Source organism: Schistocerca piceifrons, chromosome 6 (assembly GCF_021461385.2).
Source record: "Schistocerca piceifrons isolate TAMUIC-IGC-003096 chromosome 6, iqSchPice1.1, whole genome shotgun sequence".
In the NCBI taxonomy this organism is placed as follows: domain Eukaryota; kingdom Metazoa; phylum Arthropoda; class Insecta; order Orthoptera; family Acrididae; genus Schistocerca; species Schistocerca piceifrons.
In genome coordinates, this window is record NC_060143.1 from 2,130,205 (window position 1) to 2,157,933 (window position 27,729).

At 39.6% G+C, this 27,729-nt stretch overlaps 1 protein-coding gene across 2 annotated transcripts in view; it reads right to left on the reverse strand.

Annotated features, from left to right (window-relative positions):
* The window catches only part of LOC124803034 (probable phospholipid-transporting ATPase IIB), a 189,156-nt gene that overhangs the window by 47,407 nt on the left and 114,020 nt on the right, over positions 1 to 27,729 (reverse strand). For both annotated transcript variants that reach the window (XM_047264146.1, XM_047264147.1), the window contains 4 exons: positions 18,730 to 18,906; positions 13,090 to 13,260; positions 10,736 to 10,924; positions 3,397 to 3,586 (listed from right to left, as the gene is read on the reverse strand). In XM_047264146.1, coding sequence (XP_047120102.1) covers positions 3,397 to 3,586; positions 10,736 to 10,924; positions 13,090 to 13,260; positions 18,730 to 18,906 — 727 coding nt within the window. The remainder of the gene's footprint in view (positions 1 to 3,396; positions 3,587 to 10,735; positions 10,925 to 13,089; positions 13,261 to 18,729; positions 18,907 to 27,729) is intronic.

Below are 27,729 nucleotides of genomic sequence, written 5' to 3' on the forward strand. Positions count from 1 at the left end.
TACAAGGAGAGACCGCATTTATAATCCATTCAACATGGAAGCAATTAACCATCATCTGCAAATAACTCTAGGGAATGGTGACCAATAACATCGAAAACCACTGATATCTTGACAAGTAACAGTTACTGTTATTTTAGGGCCTTATCCAGTTCATACCCTGAAAATGACAGAGGTTTACATGTGGAAAAATCAGACTTCTGACAAATTTATTCAGCTGCATTCTCGCGTGTTATCAGAGCATACAACATGGTGGGAGAAGTGTAACTTCTCCTTGGGTAATATGTTGAACATTATAGTCTGTGTAATTAAAAGGATACAAAGTCCAAGGGAAAAAGGGTAGGAAGTTCTAATTATTATGTATGCAACTGATACGTTGACAAACAAATTTTTTAACCACAAGTCTTTAAAACTAAGAAAAATTATAACTTTGTTCCAAGGTCTACATTGTAATACCATCGTCGCTTCTATTTGAGTCTGTTTCCGAACAATCTGATTGTAAATTTATGATGATAGGTTCAACGCTTATATCCATCATCACTTCCTTGTCAAATTCTTCTGTCTGAAGCTTTTCAGCATGCTGCGCACTATGACCACGCTATAGGTGGGATGTTGTACATTGCCTCATGCACAAGCGATCTATTGTAACATCTTGAATCCCCCTCCCCCCTCTCCCACATAGACTTAAAACAATTTTCCCAAATTAATTCCACGTGTCACTGACAGTGAAAAAATTGTGTGACCCTATTCATGTGCAAGGAAGTCAAATTTGTACGTTCTGTCACGTGACTTGTATAAATTAACGAGCTACAAGAGATCGGCACGAGTCTGGTTTATACGGTGCTTAATATTTTTATTTTTAGGCCGTGGGAAAATATCCACTCTTCTGGTGTTTGTACTTGATGTTTTCTCTATAACAGTTAAATTTAACTGACAATGACCGACTTCAAGCATGATATGACAAGAATTGTGAATCACGTCACGAAACTGACAGTGCTCATTTCACAATGGTAGTCACTGCTGTTTTTTTTACATGTAAATACAAGTTTATTCTCAGAAACAAAACTGAAGAAGAGTCAGCATGCAGAAAAATTGTCCGAGAATTTATTCCTATGACAACTTTAAAACCGCCAGTACCATCACTCATTTTCCAGCAGATCATATTGGAATGATTCTAATTAGCCAACATTCCACCAGGGCAGTACACTATTGAGTAACCTCCTCCTCTTGTATTGTGGACCCTTACATGGGATATAGTTTGTACTGCACCTATGTCACTCCTTTGAACTAAAAACTCTCTTCTTAATGTATCTGGAACCAACATCTTTTAAAATTCTTTACATTGACAAGCGCTTACAATTGAAGCCACCATAACTGTAAACATTTTTGTGACGTCGTGTGTTCATCATTCACATGGAGCCCTTTAAAGCATCTTTGTTAAAACCATCCATTTGTGTTACAGGTTCCTTGCGATTTCGATGCTTTCCATGTGACATGAAACCAGTTATTTCTATGGTTCCTGCAGCTCTGACATTTTCACTTACAATTCTCTTGCCGACAACACATGGTTCTGGAGTCCGTTCTTGTGTTTTCAAGTGTCAACAGTAGGAGATGTGTTTTCAAATTCACATTTGAAAAAGTTATAAATGCGGTAAATAATTTGCTTTGCCTGCTTGTGAAGCACTTCAAATTCAATGCCGTAAACATACACATTCACAGCTATACTGCTGCAAGAAAAAAAAGGAAACAAAAAAAATTGACAGTTGAATAAATAATTTGGTTGTCGCGAAGTACAGCAACAGTGCAGCATGTAGGAGTGAGATTCTCACTCCTAGCTGTAACACTCTGCTAGCTGCTCAGAAAGAGAATTAATATTATTGGCTGCCAGTGGCTAGTGGCAGGAGGGGGTGGATGCGCAGAACGACTGAAAATTGGGCTGCCTTCTTACATAATGTGAACTTTAGTCCCTGCTGCAAGTGCCTCTTATCTCCTTTCCTGCTCCCACTCCAGCATCACTCACCTTCTATCCCCCATCGCATCTGCATAGCCCTTTCCTCTTCTCTGCTTCTCTCCTCTGGCTTTTTCATTCAGCACAGCCTCCCAATGCTGCACCTACAGCCTACAATCTGCACACTCCCAAAGACAGCACTAATGAATCCCCCCACCCCCATCCCTCTCTCTCCTACCCCACCTCTTATGTACTCTCACCAATCACACCCGTCGAATTTTTGCTCATCACAGTCAATTCTTAGTGCCTGGAGACGACAGTAGCTGTGACCTTTGTGTGTGTGTGTGTGTGTGTGTGTGTGTGTGTGTGTGTGTGTGAGTGAGTGAATGAGTGAGTGCGAGAGAAAGAGAGAGAGAGAGAGAGAGAGAGAGAGAGAGTTGTAGATGTATGAATGCATGCACGTTTTTCAACATGTGATGAACTCTTGTCACTCAATGTCACCTCTATATCATGAGTCACAATCTCTCCCATTTCATGCTGCTGTCATTTCAGAATTTCAGAGAGAGTTGGAAACAGAAACTGAATCATCACACAGAGTATGCCTGAGTATACTCGCCAAATGCCCGGAAAAGACAGTTTGAGAACATCACATGGGATCACACAAAATCAGAAAGAGAGAACAAACTGGTGATGACACAGTGTGGGCTTTGTATTTATCTGTAGAGCAGATGTGACTACTACCTGAAAGTGGCACTAAAACATGCAGGGAGATAATCACCAAATCTTCAGCAGCATGCACCAGTTTCACAAAAATGATGAGATAATGGAGCAACAGAACAGAAATTTATGGAAAGGACATACATGAGGCAATGAGTTGCAAGCAAACACTATGAAAAAGACTGCAACAATATTTTCTCTTAAACTTTCAGACAAAGTCCTCCTACTGAAGTGGAATGTGTACCTGCAACCCCCCCCCCCCCCCCACACACACACACACGCACGCATGCCACAACACAACACAGCTACTGTCTCCAGTTGCTTGAGGGGGGGGGGGGGGGGGGCAGCAACTCATTTTATACATGGCAATGTGTAACCTATGATTTACATTTACATTTCCAGATATTGGAAGCTATTTATGTAACTTTCACTGTTACATTTTGAACACATGGAAATGAAAAGGCCTTGCTATATAAGACACTTATATTTTTCATTGAAGATAAAAATAGCAAGACCAATGAATTTGAGTAAGAAATGGGGATGAGAAAATTTTTCTATTTACGTTGAAGCATGGAGTTTGGAAAATGTGCAGAACTGGATAAAGAAAGAATTGAAAGTACAGAAATGATACATTAAACCTGACTGAAAAAAAACAATGCAGTGAAAATGGTCTTAAAAAATTTTGAAATATATTTCTATGGTAAAACCATCTAGATAACAATATGGTACACAACCTGCATCTGCTGCCTGTATCATGCTAACATCATTGCCACCATCTCCAACTGCAGCTGCCCTTTTGCCTGTGTGCCTCTGTATGAGCCGAACCACTTCTGCCTTCTGAGTTGGTGAACAACGACAGCACACTACTGCTGGACAGCCACAAGCCAGTTCCAGAAATTCATGCTGGTAGTACTGCAGGCATACCTGTTCACACCACCAGTACCTCATTATTGCGACACAGTACAGGAATTTTGCTAAAAGTATCTACAACTTACTTAATATTCTGTAAGAATGATGTCACACAGAGAGATAATACAAATAATAATAATAATAATAATAATAATAATAATAGTAATAAACTTCACTGGGGAAACTGCATTTATCACTCTAGAACACTGTAACTATGATATCACTGTAAATGCGTGTTAGACAGAAGCGCTGTAATACAACTCTTCAGGAATACCATGCTCCATACTGAAATAAGTGCTGTCTTGGAACTTGAAGGGAAGATTTTAATAAACAGAAATGGACTAGTCTTCCATTGTAAGACAGTCAGTATGGATTCCATTACGAACAACTTGAACATCAACAGGTGGGAAACATTACAATTTTTAGTATCTACCATTACAGCAAGGAAAATATTGACCTGTAAAATAAGTAAAGAATGATTTTTTTAATATACTTGTGTCATTCTATGTCATATCGAGCAATTTTGGAACATTTTCCTGCTCTGTCATCGTGGATTTCCGTGAAATTTTATGTGAACATTCACACATGTTACCAATGAACATTGGTAAAGTTTAATGTTCATCAAAGCAATACTGGCTGAAATACAAACACCTGTTTGATTCGAAGCACAACTTTGTGCAGAGTGAATGTGAATTTCTGGCGACTACGAGCTGTTGTATCTTGGGCAATATTTTCTTGAAAGAATTGAAATTTGGCTATCTTGTACAGTTTTATGGTTCACTTAAGAACAGTAATTAAAATAATTTTACAAGCCATGTTCAGCTACAAAATTTTAGGCAAAATTGCCCGCAAAAAATTTGGCTTGTTACCTCTCAGGGTTTAAAGGTATGATGAATAAGAAACTTGGCATGTATTAACCTAACAACACAAGATTTTCAAAATGAAGTTCCATTTATGTACCACTTCCCACTACAGAGTCAATTAAGTGTAAAGTACAGGATTTTACAAAAATATCAAAAATGCAGTATTCTGGATCTTATTTTGCAACAAACTATGTTCTATAAAACTTTCCTAAGTGGTATGAAGATCACTGTTTTAACCATAGAAAAAAGTTTATTGATTACCCAACATGAGCTAAAAATGCTATATAATTTGAATTGAGGATGGACATGAAAATCGCAGCATGAAAAAAATTTAAGCTTCGGAGTCTCATATCTCAAAGAAAATGCATGCTGAACATGAAACTTATTATGCAATAGGTCGGTGGAACAAGAATATGAAATACAAAATTTCATTGACCCACTATTTTCCAATGAATCTACAAATTCCTCAAAAAATGGAGACTTTTGTGAAAAGGTGAACATTGGGTATGTTCAACACTTCATTTACCAATGCTGTTTTATATTAAAGCTTTAAAAACAGTCTCACGCAAAACAATGTATTTTAAGACCCCTTCTCAGATCAGTGGGTTTAATTTCCGACATGGCCTAACAATACAAGATAAACCAAGGCAATGTAGCCTGAAAATTCGTAATGTGAATAAAGTTTTAACTTTGACTTCTTATAACATGTTGATTACAGGTAAAAAAAGGATAACAACAACAACTAAGCAATATAAGGTTTTCCATCACATGCTGCTTTCCAAATTTCTACAAAATCAGTTCAAATTTGATTGTCGTAAAAATGCCAAAAATAGATAACATTCAATTTGCTTTTAGAAGATCTGATTTACATAACTGATTTCAAAATAATCAGAGCTGGAAAGAGTATGTTTTCAAGCATTCAGAACATCACATTCAATTTCCCAATGTGTGCTAACAATACTTGTAAATGATGGACAAATTCGAGTTAATGTACCACGACAATGGGTTATGTCTCAACTACTTGTTAAATGTATTTTGTTGCATGTATTTTTTATTTGTTTATTGACAACTAATATCTCACTATATTGCTTTGATAATAGAAAAAGGTATTTGTACAAGAAGTGTCTAATATCATTTAGTTTCACCTTTCCACAAAACCAGTCATCATTATGACAGATTTGTAGATCGTTGGAAAGTAGTGCGTCAATTAAATTTTGTATTTCACATCCTTGTACTACTGACCCATAGCATAATAAGTTTCATGTTCAGGATATGTTTACAGCATGATATATAAGAATCCAAAATTTAAATTTTTTTACTATTGCGTATTTCTAATCCAACTTTAATTCAAATTATCTAGCACTGTTACCCCATGTTGGATAATCAAATAAACGTTTTTTTGTGGTTAAAACAGTGATCTTCCTAATGAGTCTAGTTTGCAGAGTTTCATCGAAAACAGTTTTTTTCGAAAATTAGGCCTAAACTACTACATTTTTTTTATCTTTTTACAAAATCTCCAACTTTGCATCTGACTGACTCAGTATTGAAAAGCAGTACATAACAAACTTAATATATAAGAAACTTGTGTTGTTAGGTTACTACATACCAAGTTTCAAGTTTGTCATATTTTTAATCAGTAAGATGTAACAAGCCAAATTCAGATTATTATTATTATTATTATTATTATTATTTTTTTTTTTTTTTTTTTTTGGGGGGGGGGGGTGATGTTGCCTAAGATTTTCTGGCTGAATATGGTATGTAAAATTTCTTTTCATTACTATTCTTAAGAGAATGCAAAGTTATACAAAACAGCCAAACTTCATTTCTTTCGACAAAATAGTACTTGAGATAGAACAGCTCAAACTCTCCATAAAATCATGCTCGCTCTGTGTGAAGTCACAAATGGAGCCAAATAAGTGATTAAATCTAGGACAATGTTGCTTTGATGAACATTAAACTTTACTGATGTTGATTGGGGGCATGTGCCAAATTTCACGTAAAATTTCAATGAAATCTGTGATGGTCCAGCACAGTGGTCTAGGTGAGTTGACATGACCCACTTAATAGCTCATAAAGGATGGCTGTTTGGCTGTAACAGCTGCAACCTCATAATATGGTAGATCCATAGTGGCTCTTTATCACCATCTACATACTAAATCCTGATAAAACAATATTAAACTTGAAAGGACCATAGAAACTACTGAATCTTATTTCTTTCTTCAATTTTAGTGCCCTTTACTGCACTGGATGTGTGTGAATAACAGGTGGGTTGAAAACCAATAACGTAATAGCACTCGCTATACCTAGACTTGGGAGTAGTTCTTGTAATTATTATATATAAAGGAAAGTGACAACACTACATAACTAGTCTGAGTTTCCAACCAATTGCTGTTATAGCATAGTGTCAAACACTGTAAATCTTGAAAATGCTTCACAGTGTGCCCAGCACATGGCTTGCACAACATTCTTAATGCTACCCATACACAGTGATAGCAATCTATTTGGGGTATTACCCTCCCAAGAAAGGATTCTTCAAGTACGTACCTGGAAGTGTCAAAACAGAAGCAAACTTCATTCCATCAAGAGATGCTCTGTGGACTACAGAGAGCTCTCTCTCTCTCTCTCTCTCTCTCTCTCTCTCTCTCTCTCTCTCTCTCTCTCTCTCCCCACTCATTCTCTGCATTCGTAATATACTTACTCTCCCTTATGCTTGTCCATACAGAGAGATATAGTTTATTGCCTCTAAAGTGTTCTGTGCAACACACGTTATGGGGTAGTGTGAGTATCAGTTACTGCTGCCTTCAACCCATTTAGGGTTACCGTTCAGGAATTTGCTTCTTGGGGACAACATGTACACTATCACTGTCAAAATATCTCAAAAGCTGCAGCAATTTTTGTGTCAGTTTTCAGGGTCCCATGCTTTGATCATACATGATCAGACTGTTGGACAAGCCAAGTGATAATGCCAACTTTATGAGACACACACACAGAAAAAGAACACCTATACTGGTATTCCAGGGATTCCATGACAGCTGATTTGCTGGATTTAAATGAATTTGTTCTATTTTCCTCTACTTGTGTAGAAGCTCATGGTCTCGCAGTAGCGTTCTCGTTTCCCGAGCACGGGATCCCGAGTTTGATTCATGGTGGGGTCAGGGATTTTCACCTGCCTCGAGATGACTGGGTGTTGTTGTGTCATCTTCATCATCATCTTTCATCCTCATTATGGTTGGAGGAAGGCAATGGCAAACCACCTCCGCTAGGACCTTGCCTAGTACAGCAGTGCGGGTCTCCTGCATCGTCCCTTATGCTCTGTCAAGGAGTTTGGGACTTCATCATCATCACTTGTCGTGTTGTCTGCCTGATATGATAATAGACTGACATTCACAACTATTGTTATGAATCAAATTTTTTTAGTTACTCTCCAGTTTTTATTAACTATGGCCATGATGATACGTACTTTTACGAGCTCTCGGAAGAAATCTCTGATGTGTTTCTCTAAAACGTGGCCAAGTACCTTGAATGTCAATTCTGATGAGAAAGCTACGGCAAAAGGTCTTTTTGCAATTCTAAACAATGTGTTTATGGGCATTAAAACAACATTTTTAGCAGAAGAAAGTCATAGTGAAGGTTCATCAGGTGAAGATCCAACACAAATAGTGAGTAAGCTCCATGCATAAACATATCAAGATCACTGGGTGATAGTACCACCTGAACTCATATTTAGACAGAAACTAGTATTGATGGATGTTCTAGATTGACAGTACCTAAGCTGTATATCACTTTCATGTTTGATTAGAGTAAACTTGGCTTTGGATAACTGCCAGGTAATTTCACACATTATCTTTAGAACTGTCTAGTTCGCGAAGTGCCTAGGAAGAAGCCTCACACACACACACACACAAACACACACACACACACACACACTGGACTCGCATTCGGGAGGACGACGGTTCAATCCCGTCTCCGGCCATCCTGATTTAGGTTTTCCGTGATTTCCCTAAATCGTTTCAGGCAAATGCCGGGATGGTTCCTTTGAAAGGGCACGGCCGATTTCCTTACCAATCCTTCCCTAACCCGAGCTTGCGCTCCGTCTCTAATGACCTCGTTGTCGACGGGACGTTAAACACTAACCACCACCACCACCACACACACACACACACACACACACACACACACACACACACACACACACACACACTCAAAAGTTTATTCCAAAATTCTTTGCTTATTTTCTCTGAATAGAGTGCACCTGTGATTTAAGGTTTTTCTGGATACTATTTTTGTTTTCCCACCCAATCCAATAATCGCTGAATCTGCAGAATATCGATTCTGACCTTTCGTGGGCATTTTGTGTGGAAGTAAAATTGAAAATAATTGTATTCAGATGTTAGGGGAAGACTTTTGGCAGGATTAATCCTTTCACTCATTTTGAAATAACAAAAGAAAAGAATGAGCAGAGAACAACACCTGCACAAGTATGCCACCACTAGTTGCACCTCCATCAAAACTGGCCAAGACATTGGGGGTGGGGAAATATACTACTACTGATAATGTGGTCCACACTGGATTTGCAGTTCAGGCACATTATTTGGACTGAGATGGTGAATAAATTACTGTTTATGGCCAGACTGAGTCTATTATAAGTACTGTAAAGATAATTGGACAATCATAGACTACACTCAATTGACGTCTGATAATGTCACATCAAATGCAGTAACCTAACTCTGATGTGACTGTTCACAACAGTTCACCTGTGGCAGGCAAATGTAATTAACACAGCCACATAAAATTCTTAATTCGTTGTCCTTGAAATCTAACAACAAAATCGATAACTAACTATTGGAAACAACATAGTTCACAGTTTGACCCCATTGTCACAGTAGACAACCATTATTGAAGTTTGTTACAGTCCATGACACTAATTATACGCTCAGAGAACAATTGATCATTAAAAGTCACTGAATTATTAATAAACTCCCAGGTATGAAATCTAGATAAATTGGGGTACATTTTCTGACTTGTAATTTGTACTAACTTGTCTGCAATACATTATTCCATATTTTTTAACCATAGGTGTTCCTCCTTTCAAACCAACCACAGACTGACTTAAAATGTCTTCCAACCAGCTTCTTATATAAATTTAAAATAATTACAGCTGGCTTTAGCTACTGTTGTTTATTGGAATTTAATAAATCACAAAGATATACATTTATGATTAACTGAATAGTGAAATAATATTCGCTTGAATTACTCTGAAACTAAATGAGTGCAAAAGTTGCTAACATTTATCTGATATTAGCTGTATAAATGCTAAATTATGTACCTACCTCTTTAATCTACTTTATCAAGAAGTTAGTTCAGGAATATGTTTACAAATGAACAGTGACAACAAAATACAAAATTTCTGATGTTTTGTAATCAGCACAGTTTTCAGACAAACTAGATAGCTTCTTAACACCTAATAAGCAAAGGAATGTAATGCATAAGAAAGTTGAGTTGGTTAATCACTGGATCATTGTAAAATTTTTTAAGATATTGAGCACATGCCAATAGATTATAATACTGAAGACACCACAAAATTTGAATAATAATAATAATTTTTTTTGGCAGGGGGGGGGGGGGGGGGGGGAGAGAAGAGAAAAACAGCTTTTTTACAACCTCTACCAGAATTTAATACAACCATAGTTCATAACACCCACCACCTAGAATTGCCACATTAAAGAGTCTTTATTACACCAACTTTTGAACTTCAGCTAGCAGATACACACACGTTTCTTTGCTTGTTGCATTATTCGATATGGACCCTATACACACCATTTAAACAACAATAATTTGCGCAGCACCAGGGCATCAAGTGCACTGATACATGATTGCGTTCATGCATTTCTTATTTTGCAAAGACACAGTATTACAAACCTTGTCTTTGAAATCTAAGCTTCATTAGATGTTGTGCAATACCAGTAATCAAAAACTGGTTACTTTTTTATACTTATATGCAAAAAATAAAATAATCTGTTTCAAACTATCTCTTATAAAATAGTTCATCTGATGTGACCCACTAAGACATAGCATTTATAAGGTAATTTTGAGTTTTCGCATTTGAGACAGAATTTGCATCTATATTCATATTTGTGTACCACTTCTATCATTTGAATAGCCGGTAATTTCTGTTACAAAAGTTGGACAAATGCTTTGTTACTTACAACTTAGTGCATTATGTAGCAGAAGACCAGAAACTAAAACTGCATTAGTAATTAAATATAGGCCTGTGAATGATATATAAAAATAACGTGTTTACCTCCAAAGAATCACCACTTATAACCAGGGCACAATCTTGTTTCTTCCTAAAAGTATTCAGTTCAAGATGAGCGTCAGTCCTTGTCATAACAGATTTGAAGACATGCAACCCCTGGGTGCGAGAAACTAAGTGCGAACTCTTAGCAATACAAGTGGCTGTCTCCAGTTTGTCACCAGTCAGCATCCATATCTGGATTTAAAAAATATTGCATTCAATTATTTTAAAATTTAGATGACAAGCACCAAATGATTACTTAGCATACACTAGCATACGAAGTAACAGCAAAATCTAATAATCAAAAACGGCTCTGGTTAAAGGTTAATTTTTCAGGCAGTGCCTCAATTAACACTTCCTCAACCAAGAACAGTGTTATTTATAGTAACTGGTATTGACCTCCTAAGAGTCGTCAGGCACAGTTTCTATGGTGTTTTGGCAGATATTTGCAATTTAGTTTCTGTCTGTGTAGATAGACTAGGTCCAAGCAACTACTACTCATCATATCTTTCATGCGACACCCAGTGTCAGAAAGCATTTGTTTGTTTCCTGTTACACATAAAATTAGTTTAAAAGCAGAATTTTATGTCCTCATTTGATACACAGTCCCAAATTAGTCTAATGCAATATTTGTTTTATCAATACGTATTAACAGAGACAGTAAAACACACAGAATAATAAGGAGCAACAACATCACCTTGGCCCACACTGACTGCTACCACCATGCACCCGTTGCTGCTGGAGTACTGATTACTCTTCATGTTTTAGTGTTCCTGTTTGTACACAATGATAAAACAAATATCACAATAGACTAATTTGGGGCCACTCTGTTCGATGGGCACATAAAATTCCAAAATCAGTACTTCTGTAATGGGAAACAAACTGATACTTTTAACTGACACTGGGTGCCCATGAAAGATTAGATGAGCAGTATTTGTTTTGATTATCACCAGCTACACACTGCAAAAAAACAGCAATGCAAATATTTGCTGAAACACTAGAGAAAATGCACCTCACAGCTCTTAGGAGGGCACCTGGTATGTTTCCTTTAGCATCTCAGTTAGTCAAGTGTCAGGCTATTATCCCAAAAGAGAAAATCTATTTCCACAATTTTAGATTTCATCAGAAACAATAATATTTTATTATCTAGCCGCCTCTTCAACACTGGTTGCAAACAGATTGCAAACTAGTAAATAAATAATGGTCTTTATTACCTCATAATCTCTCTTTCTGTATTTTACACTGGTATGTACAGTAAAAGTTACCTAATGTTGTGTTGATAATGTGCACACTACAGGTGGTCTCTGTAATAAAATGTCAATGGTTAAAGTTTCTGATTTAATCAACTTCTAGATATATGTGCCCTTTATTTATCACTGTTTCAACTAGCATTATACTGTTTAGTAGTTTCTTACTGAAAGTAGAGCACATTTGGGATCTGCGAATGTGTACAGTTTGTCCTTTTCCCAGAACTGAGGAATTTTCTTCACCAACAAAGATTTGATAGGGATGGACAAATTTACCCTTCTCCTATACAAATTTCTACTCTCCACAAATAGTCTTTATGGGTATAATGTATACTGCACATTTTGATTTTTTAGTTGCTTTTCCACAAAAATCTGAAACAAATAGTTGCCCGTTAAGGACAGATTCATTCATGGAGAAAAGCAGAAGTTCAAATTTGTCTTCAAAAATTTCATGCAGGTTTACCAGCCTGGGACTCTAATCCACACCTTCCTCTTTTGTGGCTTGGAGGTACAGTAACCCCTTCCTCAGCTGTGGCTTAGCCTTTTCTCTGAGATATCTTTTTATTGCCAGCAGATCTGAAGTATCATAACTTTAATAAGTGGTGATCAACAGTTTACTCACTCAGCTCTATGTCAAAGACTTTATACTGAAGTCCTTAGTAATAGTGTAATTTGAATTAGAGCTACGTAATTGAAGCATGACCTCAAGGAAAAAAAAAAAATCTGAAATACTAAATGTGGATTGTTAACTAGATCCAGATATATCTTACAGAAAGTGTGGAGCACTATTTTACGATACTGCTCTCCAGTACTGTCAATGGTGAGTGTGTAGGATTTTAGAAGACACTCAATAAGTAAAAACTTGTTCTTAATTACTATGTGACGGTCATGATACTTCTGTTAAGTGCAGTATGTCCTTCAATGATATTGTGGCTTTTTCAGTTGAAAGTTTTGGCAAGAACAAAGGTTCATTTATTAATTCACAGCAACTTTGGCCATTTACTATTATGTATAAAAAAACTCTGCTACAAGCTTATTGGCAATTCAGCAAAACAGCTCAGACAAATCATTCTTCACCAATTTAATACAAACTTGTAAGCAAACAATGAATACCTTTATTCCAGCATTTCTTAGGAGCTCCAATGTGGGGCGCACACGATCCTGCAAACGATCCTCAACACCTGTCACACACAGCAACTCCATTTCACGTTCAAGGCTTTCCACTACAGCAGCCACTCGAGAAACACGATCTGATACACTCATACGAGCTGCATTGTATCGACTCTGAAAGAAAAATTTGTCAATGTTACTAGCACAAATACAAGAATTTCAGACTGTGGAGTCACTTTTTCCAAAATAAGAAAAAAAGCTAAACTTGCAGTGAACACTTTTTGATGGTTGCGTACTGGTTCTATTTTACATAATGATGCATTTGTTAGAAAGCTTTATTTACATAAATTACATCAAACAGTCTATTAAAGTAATACAATTAAGTGGAGTACTAGCAACTAGTAAAATAAAAAGGAGTGTCAACCACTGGGAAGCAGCTGAGAAGAAGAAGAAGAAGAAGATGATGATGATGATTATGATGATGACGATGATGTCCCATTCTCATAGGAGCATGGGGGCGATGTGGGAGATCCACATCACTGTACTAGGCAAGGTCCTAGTGGAGGTGGTTTGCCATTGCCTTCCTCCGACCATAATTGGAATGAATGATGATGATAATGATGATGATGATGATGATGATGACGACGACACAACACCACCCAGTCGTCTCGAGGCAGGAAAAATCCCTGACCCCGCCGGAAATCAAACCCAGGACCCCGTGAAAAGGAAGCGAGAACGCTACCGCAAGACAATGAGACACTGAAGAGGAATTTACACTAAATAATTTGGCCCATACCTGGGCAGACGGTATGATAGGAAAGGTGGCAGAGGTGGTGGTGGGGATGCCATTGTGAACGGCCATTGTGCAGTTGGTGCTATTCAATAGTTGAAGTCTATACACAAAGGCTTATTTCGCATACTAATTTGTAAGCTACAGATTGACTCTACAAATGATCATATTAATAGGATATGTCTGTATGTCCAATAGGTCCCAGTTTCGAGTCCTGATTTAGCACACAGTTTTTATCAGCATGATCAAAAATTTGTCAACGGTCAATAGTTTTTCATTAGAGTATCAAAATAGCCTTTATTACACAAAGGAAGACAACAGCCAGCATCATAAGATGGGCAAAGAGGAAGTACAACAAACAACTGATTGAACAGCCAGAGGGAAATTTTCAAATAGACAACTATATAGATCTCTAAAAGTACCTCAAAACAGATGACCCATTTCATGCCTCCTACTTCACATTTCCAGCAAGAAGATGGATCACTGAGCCTCAATTATAACACATTAAAAGTTTATGTCAATACTTTCAGCAACTCCTAAATGTCAAAGAATCTATGTAAGACTCTCCGAGTTATAGAACCCTCTAATCCCAACACCAACCACACCCCTCCACTCATATACGAGGAAGTCAGAGATCATAAATCTACTCAAAAATGACACAGCCTCTGAGAAACATGGGGTAGCACTGCGTTTAATAGCAAAGAAAACGGGTCTACTGATCAAGATAATATTAAAAACACACCTAGAATGAGTCAGCACAATTAAGCTTATCAAGAGAGCCAACGCTACAAAATACCTTAAAGACTGGAGCTTGTATGATCTTGGTGAAACAGTACCTCTTAAACAAAGGAAAATCAAACTAGGTAGATCAATACTGAACTAAGACACCAAAACATAGTACTCAGACCATCAGTCCTCTGCACAGCAGAATTTTTATCCCTAACCAAGGAGACCCTAATAAGAGTTCTCAAATTACAAGAACAGAAATTCCTGCAAAAGACAGTGGAGCCAAGGATCCTACCAGATGAGGGACAATGGCATAAACCTAATCATGAACTCTATCAACTCTAAGGAAACATCACTGTTGTTGTCCGATGATGACTAGCTTTCTATAGCCACTGATACAGAATGGATCTTCGTAAGATGTCCAGTAAGATCTTCACAAAGTAGACAGCAAGAGCAAAGCCACAGGATCCCTGTGGATCAAGCAAATAAACAAATACCTTGTAGAACTATATATAAGGCAAGACACAACTACTAAAGGATGACTACCATGGAACTAATGAAACCAGACCCTTCCTAACATCCCTTACAGAATTTAACAACAAAGAGACCAGGAAATGGTCTGAGGAACCCAAGATACGGTTCAGCATGAGAATCGAGGAACACTGCAGTAATGCAAAAGCTCAATGCACTAACAAAAAAACAACTACCAAATTTCACCATGAGCACCAGAAGTGGAAGATGACAACAGCAGAAAATATGCAAGCACCATGGTCAAGCAGGTGGCCCCAACAAGCTTTTTTTAACAAAGGAAATAACCAAAGCAAAATAAGGTTGATCATGTGGTGCCAGAAGGAAATACCATAAAACAAAAACTGGGTAAAAATGTAACATAGCGGAGAATTTCATTTAGCATAATACTGATAACATAAAATAAAAGAATGCCAGTCACATGAAAATTTTGTCTGTCCTCTGTTCATCAATATTACTCAAATATAAAATTTTCTTCTTCTTCTTCCTCCATGTCTTTTCTGAAAGTGTGAAGCCTTGGGAAGTATTTGTAGCTATATTTCCTCCCTCCTCCTTTATCTCTTTATTGTGGGAATGGAATAGATTGGAATAGATAGTGACTCCAGCAACCCTCTCAAGACTTTTTAACCCTTTCTTGCCCCCCCCCCCCCCCCCCCCCCCCCCCCCCCCCCCCACCCCATGGAACTTAAAATTTATAAAGCAGCTCAGTGGTGAGTTCATGCATTGGAATTCTGTCTTGACATCTGTGTACCTCTGCTGTAGCACAGGAAACTCTTTGGTTGTGACAGTTCAGTCTGTCCGGACAGAAAAAAAAAACAGAACTTTTGTGCTACTGTCTTGCTCATTTTGTCATAGGAGTGTACGGACACTGCTGATGTAACAGGAAATCTGTGTTTCGAGAAGCAAAGTTGCCACTCGCCATATAGTGGAGATGCTGAGTTATAGATAGGCACAACAAAAGGATATTCACACTTAAAGCTTTCGGCCAGTGGCCTCTGTCAAAAAAAACAACAACAACAACAACAACAACACCACACACACACACACACACACACACACACACACACACAAAACTTATTCACACAATGCATTTTCAGGTAACTGAAAGCACACAGCGAGCAGAGCAGCAGCACCAGTGCATGATGGGTGTGGCGTCTGGGTGGGGGAAAGGAGGAGGCTGGGGCGGGGAAGGGGAGAGATAGTATGGTGGGGATGACAGACAGTGAAATGCTTCAGGTTGGGTGGTGAGCTGGGGAGAGGTGGAGAAGGGGGGGGGGGGGAGGGGGGAAGCAGCAGAAAAGGAGAGAAATAAATAAAAAAATAAAATAAAATAATTAAAAAGCCTGGGTGTGGTGGTGCAATGACGGCTGTGTAGTGCTGGAATGGAGCAGGGAAGGTGCTGGATGAGTGAGGACAGCGACTAACCTTCGTTAGGAACTGCTGCCACAATCCCTGTTTGCTCTCTCTAATAATTTGGCGATATTTTGTCCTCACTACCCGAAAGGCTCTCTGCAGTTGGCAGCCACCAGCTTGGCCCTGATTCCAGAGTGACATTTGTTGCTTCACCAACATACAGGATGTGTTTTCAGCTGAGTTGAAAACTGCACAAGCAATGCTTCAGTGGCATGGTGGATTATTTCGGTAATATGATCCACCCATTCCTGAATGAAGTCAAGGTATTCAAACACAGCAAACTGGCTGTAAAATGTCCTGTCTGTCCTACTAAACACCAATCATTGTGGCTTTCTCTCAGGTACTACTCTGTTTGGCAGGTGTATCCAGATTGGTAAGTGATAACCTGTTTGACATTCAACTACCACTCCCTGATGAGGTGTGTTCGAGGGTTGGAGGGCATATGGAGAGATCCATAGCAGCCACTAACTACAGTGCAAACCAGAGAATAGTGGATGACTTCAGAACCTTTGAAAACACTTGCACAGCACTGATGCAAGAATGGAAGCCTATAGCAGTACAGTTCTCCTCTTTGTAAATGTTGCCCAGTGTTCACTACAAATGTAAATTTACACATTGGAAAATTCATGATGGAATAACGATTGTATTACGAAAAGGATATGCCATATGGCAGAGATGAGTCGCAGACAGGTATAACAAAAAGACTACTAAATACCTGAGCTTTCAGCCAGAAGGCCGCCGTCTAATTTGGGAGCATACAGGGACAAGGTGCAGAGAGGGTATGGCAGCTAGGTGCAGTTGGAAGATTTGACAGAGGACAGCGGAAGTGGGTAGTAGGGAGCAGAAAAGTACAGAAGTGAAATGACTGTGGTTGCACTTCTGGAATAGAAGGTTGTGTAGTGCTGCAGTGGCAACAGGGAAGAGGATAGGTGGGTGAAGGACAATGACTAGCCAGGAGGGTTATGGGAATATAGCATATATTGCAGGGAGAGTTCCCACCTGTGCAACTGTTTCTGGCAGAACAGATCCAGATGGCATGGGCTGTGAAGCTATCATTCCACAAGCATGCCCACAGTCTTTTTACTTCTCTCATTTTCCACTCCCCTTATCCTCCATCTAACCTCCCGACTGCACGTAGCTGCCCTATAGTCTCTCCATCTTGTCCTTGTATGCTATCATAAACACCCAGAATGCTTCTCTCACGATGCACAGTTGCTCGCAGTCTGGCCTCGACATCCAGACACAGTAGCCATGTGTGTGTGAGCTGCTTTGCATGAATATGTATGTGCATGTTGTCTAGTTCAGAAGGACGGCTTCCAGCTGAAAGCTTTAGTAGCTTTTTTGTTGTGCCTGTCTGCAATTCAACGTATCTGCTGTACGACAAGTAGCAATCATTCCTTTTCATAATATTCTCAAAAATGTAAATTTATTAAATGGGAAGGACCCCAGTCTCCACAAAAGTTTTAATTTGTGGTGGTCTGCATTTTGTAGCTAAAGCATGGATGGTGATCAGTAAGTTCACCATCCCTGACTGCTTCCAAAAAACTGGAGTCTTCCAAACAGACAAAGCATGTGCTACTATCCTGTCAGATTTGTGCTATGACATTAGTGACTATGAAAACAACCTCAGTTCAGTGTGGGGGAAGAAGGAGTTGGAGCAGCCAGTGCGAGATTTTGTGTGTGTTGTTGATAATGTGATATAATGTGTCTGTGGAAAATGTCTTTTATCCAGAAAAAAGATGACAGTGGTGTGTCTCATATTAAAATGTAAATGAAGCACTGACTGTAATATAGAAATACATTTCTGCTTCTGTTGTTGTCATCTGTTGTTGTTGCTGCTATGACTGGTTTGATGCAGCTCTCCACACTATCTACCCCACGAAAGTATTTTCATCTCCCCGAAACTCTTACATCCATTTGAACCTGCTTACTGTACTCAAGCCATTGTTTCCCTCTACAATGGTTACCCCCCCCCCCCCTCCAATTTCTTCTGTTACCAAACTGATGATTCCTGACACCTCAGGATATATCCTATCAATCAATCCCTTCTTTTACTCTGGTTTGCTGTAATTTTTATGTTTGCCCAGTTTAATTCAGTAGCTCTTTGTACATTGTCTGACCTACCAAATTTATCTTCAACAATCTCCTCTAGCACCAAATTTCAAAAATGTAAGAGATGTACTCACCTCAAAGTCAAGGTATTGCTCTTCTGTTAAGGTTTTCTTGGCAACCACCAATGTTCTGAGACCTTCTCGTGCCATGTTTCCACATTCTTCCTCCAGCCAATCGTTATATTGGACTATTGAGGACATTACCACATCTGCGCCTTTGAGATAAAATGTTATTTCTCCTGTCTGATTTTCCTGTAACAAAATATATTCCATATTTAATTCACATCAGCACTTCAAACATATGAACTATCATTGTACACATTTCCTGTGCTGAACAAAAGAGGAAATTGTCTCGTTGGTGACAGGATGCTTAGAATTAGCAAAGACAACATTAAGTAGTTACAGACAATCCACATAATCTGAAACATCAGTCTGCCACTTGCTCTACCTTTTTACCTTCTTTACTGTTTTCTTGGGTGAAGTAACTGCAGCAGAATGCCACAGTTAACGTTCCCACAATTCCTAACATTCCACTATCAGATTACTTTCCATTTTTTGTCAGAAGTACACTTACTAAAATGTAACGGCATCCCATAATTTAAAGGAAAATTGTTTATAATAAGCAAATGATATCCTTCCAACACCTAACCGAAAAGTCACGGAGAACAAATTATTGTATTGTGATGGTCAAGATAGGTCAAAGAGAACATTGTCAGCAACCTCCACGACAACAGCTGATGATGTTTCAATTGCTGTCACTGTGCAATGTGTGTGTGAGGGGGGGGAGGGGGGGGGGGGAGGCGGCAGCGGCGAGAGAGCACCATACCTAAGAACTTCTGCTATGTATTTAATAAAGTTAAGTGCAATACGTCGTCATATTTTGAGAATGTCATTGAGTACCTACCAATAAGTAAAAGTCGGCTGTTTCAGATGTTATATTAATGCTGACTGTAGAGCTTATGCATTATGGATATTGTAGGTGAGACATGCAGGAGTTTACATCTTCATGCTTTTAGCATGATGCTGAGTACTGGAGGCTGCTCTATTGTTAAAAGAATTCATGTTTTCTTCCATGTTGGGCTGTGTTCCAGACAATACTTTCAGAACAGGCTTTGTAACACTTACATTTTTATTTTATGTTAACGTATTTGTCTTTTCAGAAAAGAGAGTTGTCAGTCTACATTTTATATTTTTTACTTCTACCAACACCAGTTTCTTGGTGAAAAAGTAGCAAAACTTGTTTACTACTTTTGGTATCCAATTTATTAATCTAATTTCCCCAACATTTCCTGATGTAATTAGACTAAACTCCATTACCCCTGTTTTACTTTTTTTTGGCGTTTCAGCCAATGACCTCTTTTTAAGATACTATCTATTCACTTTAACCAACCTAGCAAGTCTTTTGCTGTCTGACAGAATTACAGCGCTCACTGGAGAACTCCAAAGCTTTTGCTTTTTCCTTCCTGAATGGTAGCTCGCTCTCCAAATTTCTCATTAGTTTTCTTTACTGCTTGTTCAAAATGGTGGATAGGCTACACCTCTGACTCAGTCCCTTCTCAATCACTTTTTTATGGAGTAATTCTCTGGAGACCAGAATTTTTTTTACCTATTACGTGGCAGCCACGACATGCATGTCTAAAATTTTGAAAACTAAAATATCTTGTTGGTCTTATTCTATAAAGCCAGATGAATTAACAGTCCCATTCTCTTGACAGACAGCTACCTTCTGCACATAAAATAAAACTGTTATTGGCATAATTTTCAAATTCACATGGGAAAGGGGAAAATATCAAATTTTGCAACATTTCATGTCATAAAACCCATTTCGTGTTATTGATCACATTACCATTTAAGCAAAATTTTCTCGTTCCTAGCAATAGCAAACGCACTGTTCAAGAACGATATGAGGAGGTGGTATTCTTGAAAAGACCTGAGACACAGGAAGATAGCGGATGGATTACATCTTAGTGAGACAAAACATAACAAATCAGGTACTGGATTGTAAGCTGCATCAAGGAAGAGACACACATTCGTAAGGAAGTGGTACTTAAATGGTGTTGTCTGAGGTTTTGGACAAGACTATATTGAATACCACAGTAAGAAGTTCAGTTGTAAATGAACAGACAGTTTTAAATAGAGCAATAATAGAAGTTATACAAACAAATATAGGTATAAGGTAAGTAACTGCAAAGAAACCTCGGATAACAGAATAAATATTTCAATTCATTCACAAGGGAGCAGGAAATATAAAAAATGTTCACGAAAAGAAAGGAATACAGCAATGTAAGTCAAATCACTTACGAATAAAATCTATAAGTAGTGCAGGGAAGCTGAGGCAACGTAGCTGCAGGAAAATTTGAAGAAACCACAAACATAATGACAGTCGATAAGAAAGGCTCGGCACATAGTAAAGAGAAAATAGCTTTTGGAGAAGTTAAAAGCTAAAGCATGAACATTAAGAGTGGAAACATATTATACTGTTAAATACAGAGGACAGTTAGTATGTATGAAACAGGTCACTTCTGAAATGGCATAAATGACTCTAAATCCTGCACATCAAAAAGGAAGGGAGAAAACTGGACTTGCTGGATTAATTAGAAATACTGTTCATGAGAAGAAATTCAACATTGTTCTTAATGCATAGTTGAATAACAATAGAACACAAATTTTGAACTGCTTTTTGGATTTGTTTTGATGCAGTTTAATGGTTGTAAGTTTTTAGTATTACACGGAAGTAATAGCTAGAGGTCGGCACAAATAACATATGGAGAAATATAAACACTAGCCGTGCCTGCAAAGTGGTACCTCGGGCACAGAAGCTCTTAACTACTTCTGGATGCTAGGAGAAGTATCAAATGGAATGCTCTGGTTACTCAGCTGAAGAAGGAGGCATGGCCTTCCATCCAGTTGCAATGTGTGAAGAAATGAATTTATGGAAGATGTGGACCCACAGTCCAATGTCGTTTTTATTTTATTTTATTTAATGAATGCCGCAAACTTAGGGTCAAATATGTGATGTGAGTGTTATCTCTTGATACAGTCAGCTGAACAGCATCAAGCAGTATTAAAGTAACTGAATGCAAATAATTACTACTGACAGAGGAGAGTGCAAATGTACAGAGAAGACCCTTACAAAGTGGATAAACTTCTGGCAGAGAAGACTAGGTGTTGATTTGGAGAGACATAATGCAGCCCACACAAGTATAAGAGTCTGACACAGCTTTGGAATGTTGCAATCCAGCAAGGGCAGCAGATATGGATAACATCCCTTTTGAAATTATAAAGTCATTAAAGAAAGTTGCAACGAAACAATTATTTTAGTTAGAGAGTGGAATCTATGAGACTGGAGACATACTATCAGATTAATATAATCCACAAAACCCCAAAGAAAAAAGAAAGTTGATAAATGCAAGAACAACTGCACAATCAGTTTGAAAGCTCATGCTCTAGTACCTTCCGCCGCGGAAGTCGAACATGCGGCAGAACAAATAGACGTGGTCAGCCCGTAGAGGGCTCCGCCTCCGCGGCGGTTATTCCGCGCAGCGAGGGCGCCACCGCTAAGCCACGTGCAGACATCGGACGCTAGCCGCTCCCTCCAGTTTCGTATATAGGGAGCCGCTCTGCCCTAGTCCAGCCAGTCTGGTACTCGCTCTGGATTTCGTTTCTATCTCGGCGGTACTGCGTTCTGGTCGTTGCTCATTGTTGACATTTGCCCGGCTCTGGTTTCGAGTGGATTTACGTTTGGTGTTTGGTGTTGTGGTTTCCACAAGCCTCCGTTGTTTATCTCTTCCTTGTCGTGTCGCTCACAGTCGGTCGTGGTCGGCCGTTGTCAGTTGTCGTCGGTCTGTCGTCCGACTCGTCCTGTGTTTACCCGGTGGTGCGTGCTCCACCGCCTGGCGGCTCCGATCCGCAGCCCGAGGCGTTGCCACTATCGGTTGTGGTTACTACACATGCATCTAAACTGTTGCCTACAAAGATAATATACAGAAGAATGGAAAAGGAAATTGTGGCTTTCTTAGACGAGATTTTTAAATCCTCAGGAAAATAGTTATAAGTTATAGGGAAAGACGGATAGTATATAATATCCTTAGAAAAATAAGTTACAGGGAAAGGCAAGTAATACAAAACATATACAAGAACCGAAAGAGAACAATATGAATGGAAGAACAAGAATGAAGTTCTCGCATAATAACAGGTGTGAGACAGAGATGCACTCTTTCTTTCCTACTGTGCATCTTTCAGATCAAAGAAGCAATGATGCCAATAAAAATGAAAGAGTTCAGGAGTTGGATTAAAATTAAGGGTGAAAGGATATTATGGATGACATTGATATCCTGCTGAAAGTGAGGAAAACTTACAGGACCTCTCGAAGGGAATCAGCAGCCTAATGAGCGCAGAATATGGACTAGGAGTAAGCCCAATGAAGATGAAAGTATTGAGGGGTAGCAGAAATGTGACTACCAGTAAACTCAGCATCTAAATTAGGGACCATGTAGTACACCAAGTGAAGGAATTCTGCCATCTAGGAAGGAAAACGTGGCAGTTGAAGCTAGGGTAACAAAAGAAGCAGACCATCACTGGTAAAGACAAATTCTCCATAATTTGAGGATAAATTTCTGAAAATATATATCTGGGTTACAGCATTCTATGGAAGTGAATCATGGACAATGGGAAAAATCACTGAGAACAAAACTGAATCTTCTGAGATGAAGTGTTACAGAAGGATGCTGAAAATAAGTGAAGTTATTATGTAAGATATGCGAAGGTTCCCTGCAGAAATCATGAGAAAAGGAATATATGAAGTAGGCAGACAAGATGAAGAATGCAAATAATTTAGAAGTAAAGGAGACAACTCACGGAATAATAGAAATGTTGATTCATGGTGTCACACGATGGCGACAATGTAGGGGAGTGAACTGGGAAAGGTTGATAGGACAGAGGAAGGGGAGAGTGTTGGTATGTGGATGCAGTAGGTAAGTGGAGACTGAGGCCAGGAGGTTTATGGGAACAAAGGATGTGTTGGTGGGAATAACTCCTATCTACACTGTTCAGAAGAGTTGGTGCATGGAGAGGGGGGGGATCCAGATGGCACAAGTTGTGAAGCAGCCACTGAACTCTAGCTGTTGTGGCTAGGAATGTGTTCTGCCACTGGGTGGTCATCTGTGTTTTTGGCTACAGCTTGGCAGTTGCCATTCACCTTGGTGGATAACTGATTGGTGGTCATGTCCACACAAAATGCAGTGCAGCAATTGCAGCAGAACTGCTATGTGACATGACTGCTTACACAGATGGCTCCGTCTCTGATGAATGCATAAGCCTGTGACAGGTCTAGAGCAAGAGTGAACTGTGTGATAGGGCTAACGTAGTATATGCTGGTTGGGTGAGTTGGGCAGGTCTTGCACCAGGGTCTTTCACAGGGATGTGACCCCTATGGCAAGGGGTTTAGAGTGGGAGTGGGATACGGAGAACCATGATTTATGTAGATAGGGTGGGCAGTGCAATATGACTTCGGGAGGGGTGGTAAATATTGTAGATACAATGTCCTTCATTTCCACGTACAATGATGGGTAGACAACGCCTTGGTGAAGAACATGGTTCAGTTGCTCAAGTCAGGCATGACAATGGGTGATTTGTGTGTGTGTGTGTGTGTGTGTGTGTGTGTGTGTGTGTGTGTGTGTGTAGGGTGGGGGGGGGGGAGGGGTGTCTCCTTCGCAGTTGGTTAGGGATGGGGGGCCAAGCAGGACAGTGAGGGGTGTGTGAGGATATGGCATAGGAAATCCATCTGTAGTCTAGGTTGTAGGTCTGGAGGATAGTGACCATCTGTAAAGGTTTTTGCGAGACCTTCAGCGTATTGTGCAAGGGAATTCTCATCATAGCACATACACTGTCCATAGGTGGCCAGACGATATGGGACCAAGTTTTTGGTGTAGAAGGGATGACTGCTGTCAAAATCCAGGTACTGTTAATGGTTAATGGGCTAGATATGGACATAATTATGGATGGAGCCGTCAGACACATGGAGGTCAATGTCCAGTAATGTGGCATGCTGAGCTGAGGAGGATCAGGTGAAGTGGATGGGGGAGCTGTTGAGGCTGTGCAGAAATGAAAACAGGGTGTCTCGACCAAGGATCCAGCTCAGGAAGATATCATCAATGAATCTGAACCAGACAAGGAATTTGTGGTATTGGAGGACAAGAAGGTTTCTTCTACACAGTCCATAACCAGACTGGCATAGGAGGGTTGGTTGGTTTGGAGAGAAAGGGACCAAAGTATAGGGTCATCAGCCCATGTTTCCTCATTACAACAGGTCTCACATTAAAAACAGTCCCCAAAAGTGTCTGGGAAAGTAAAAAAGGCGGAAAACTAACAGAAAACAAAAGAAGAAAGCCAAAAGGGGAAAACATGCAATAAAAGGAAAAAAAAGTGGTAAAAGATATTAAAATAATATAGCAGATGGCCTGGGCTGGCTGATCGCAAGAATAGAAAAGGCTGAGCCAGCCACTCTGCAACACACTAAAATCTTCAACCTAAAAGCCAAGACAAGACACACAGATAGGGAAAAGATGAACAAGCAAACAAAAAGCAAAGAAAGAGTGAGGCAGAGTTAAAATTGAAGAAAGATGGAGGCCTGGGAGAGGACCAGATACCCACCCTTAGATTGAGTGACAAAAAACCTGTTCACAAATAGAATGTATAACTAGGTCATCCATTGAGGCACTGTCTCCTAACACCACAGGTAATGTGGCAGGAAGGTTAATAGTCCACCTCAGGGTGGCTAAAATTGGCCAGTCCAACAAGATGTGGACCACAGTCAAGTGGGAATCACAGCGACACTGAGGTGTGTCCTTGCAATGGAGGAGGTGACCATGCATCAGCCAAGTATGGCTGACATGGAGCTGGCAAAGAACAACAGAGACCCTGTGAGTGGCTCCCATGGATGACCGCCACAAATTCATTGTCTCCTTGACAACACATAGTTTAATTGGTGTACTGAGGGTGTGCCATTCAGTATCCCACATACCGAAAACTTTACGGCATAAGACCGATTGGAGATCTGTGCCCAATGTGCCAATGTCTAGGGTCGGTTTACTGGTAGCCTATTTGGCCAGTCCATCAGGAAGTTCATTTCCCGGGATCCTGATATGTCCTGGGATCCAGATGAAGGCCACCCAACAGCCACGGGTTTTGAGTGCATAAATAGACTCCTGGATATTCATTACCAGAGGGTGGCAGGGGATGCAGTGGTCACGAGCTTGCAGGCTGCTTAAGGAGTCACTACAAATGAGGAAAGAGTCACCTGTACACGAGTGGACATGCTCAAGAGTGTGAAAGATGACTAGCGGCTCTGCAGTGAAAACACTGCAGCCATTGGCAAAGAGCAATGTTCAGCATGTCCAACATGAGCATAAGAGCCGGCCGCGGTGGTCTAGTGGTTCTAGGCGCGCAGTCCGGAACCGCGGGACTGCTACGGTCGCAGGTTCGAATCCTGCCTCGGGCATGGATGTGTGTGATGTCCTTAGGTTAGCTAGGTTTAAGTAGTTCTAAGTTCTAGGGGACTGATGACCACAGAAGTTAAGTCCCATAGTGCTCAGAGGCATTTGAACCATTTTGAGCATAAGAGAAGCTCACGCAACTGCCGACCATCAAGCCATGAGCATAAGCTATTTCTGAGCCCTGGAACTCACTGAGAATAGAGAAAATTTGGTGGTAGAGGGCCTCAGTATGAACTGAGTGTTTTGGACATTGCAATACGCCCTGATGAAGTTGTGGCCAAAGCGTGGACCTTGGAGGTGACATGAGTGGCCCCGGAGGAACAGTGGTAGAGGACACACCCGAGGTCACTGAGAAGGGACCAGACAAGGACTGCAATTGTAAACCCTAATATAGGCTGCTACTGCAAGAGATGGATCACCTTGTTAAGGACAAGCACTTGTCACCTGATCCACAATGGAGGAACAGCAGCTCCCATGAGAAGGCTGTTCACTGGGCTTATTGGGAAAGTTCCCGTCGCACGTTAAACTCCACAGTGGGCCTAGGAGGGAATGGGAAGGACAGAGAGGGTGACAGGACATATGTTACAACATTATGAAATAACTTTTATGATGCCAGAAAAATCTGTGGTAGGCAAAAACTGTGAATATATCCCATTAATAATTGATGATGTAGGGTGTCAGCTCTACTCTGAGATGGAGATATTGGCATATGAGAGGAAGTTGCAGAAGGCAGCATAGAAGCCAGTCAAAAGAAAGTTGGGGGGGGGGGGGGGGGGGGTTCGAACAGTTTCATAATGGCCACTTCTCTCAATGAGTATCTTGTTTCAACTTAAGTCTTTCAGTGGTCTATCGAATTCTCAAAGCAATTATCTCATCCATTTCCTCTTCCCTTTCTAAAATAAAGTCTTCAATTTTCCTTGCTTTATATGGCCCCACTATACAGGGTGGTCCATTGATCTTGACCGGGCCAAATATCTCACAAAATAAGTGTCAAATGAAAAACCTACAAAGAACGAAACTTGTCTAGCTTGAAGGGTGAAACCAGATGGCACTATGGTTGGTGCACTAGATGGTGCTGCCATAGGTCAAATGGATATCAACTGCGTTTTTTTTAAAAATAGGAACCCATATTTTTTATTACATATTCGTGTAGTATGTAAAGAAATATGAATGTTTTAGTTGGACCACTTTTTTCGCTTTCTTATAGATGACGCTGTAATAGTCACAAACATATGGCTCACAATTTTAGACAAACTGTTGGTAAGAGGTAAGTTTTTTAAATTAAAATACAGAGTGCAGGTACGTTTGAACTTTTATTTCAGTTGTTCCAATGTGATACATGTACCTTTGTTAACTTATCATTTCTGAGAATGCATGCTGTTACAGCATGATTACCTGTAAATACAACATTAATGCAATAAATGCTCAAAATGTCCGTCAACCTCAATGCACTTGGCAATATGTGTAACAACATTCCTCTCAACAGAGGGTAGTTCACCTTCTGTAATGTTCACACATGCACTGACAATGCGCTGACGCATGTTGTCAGGTGTTGTCGGTGGATCACGATAGCAAATATCCT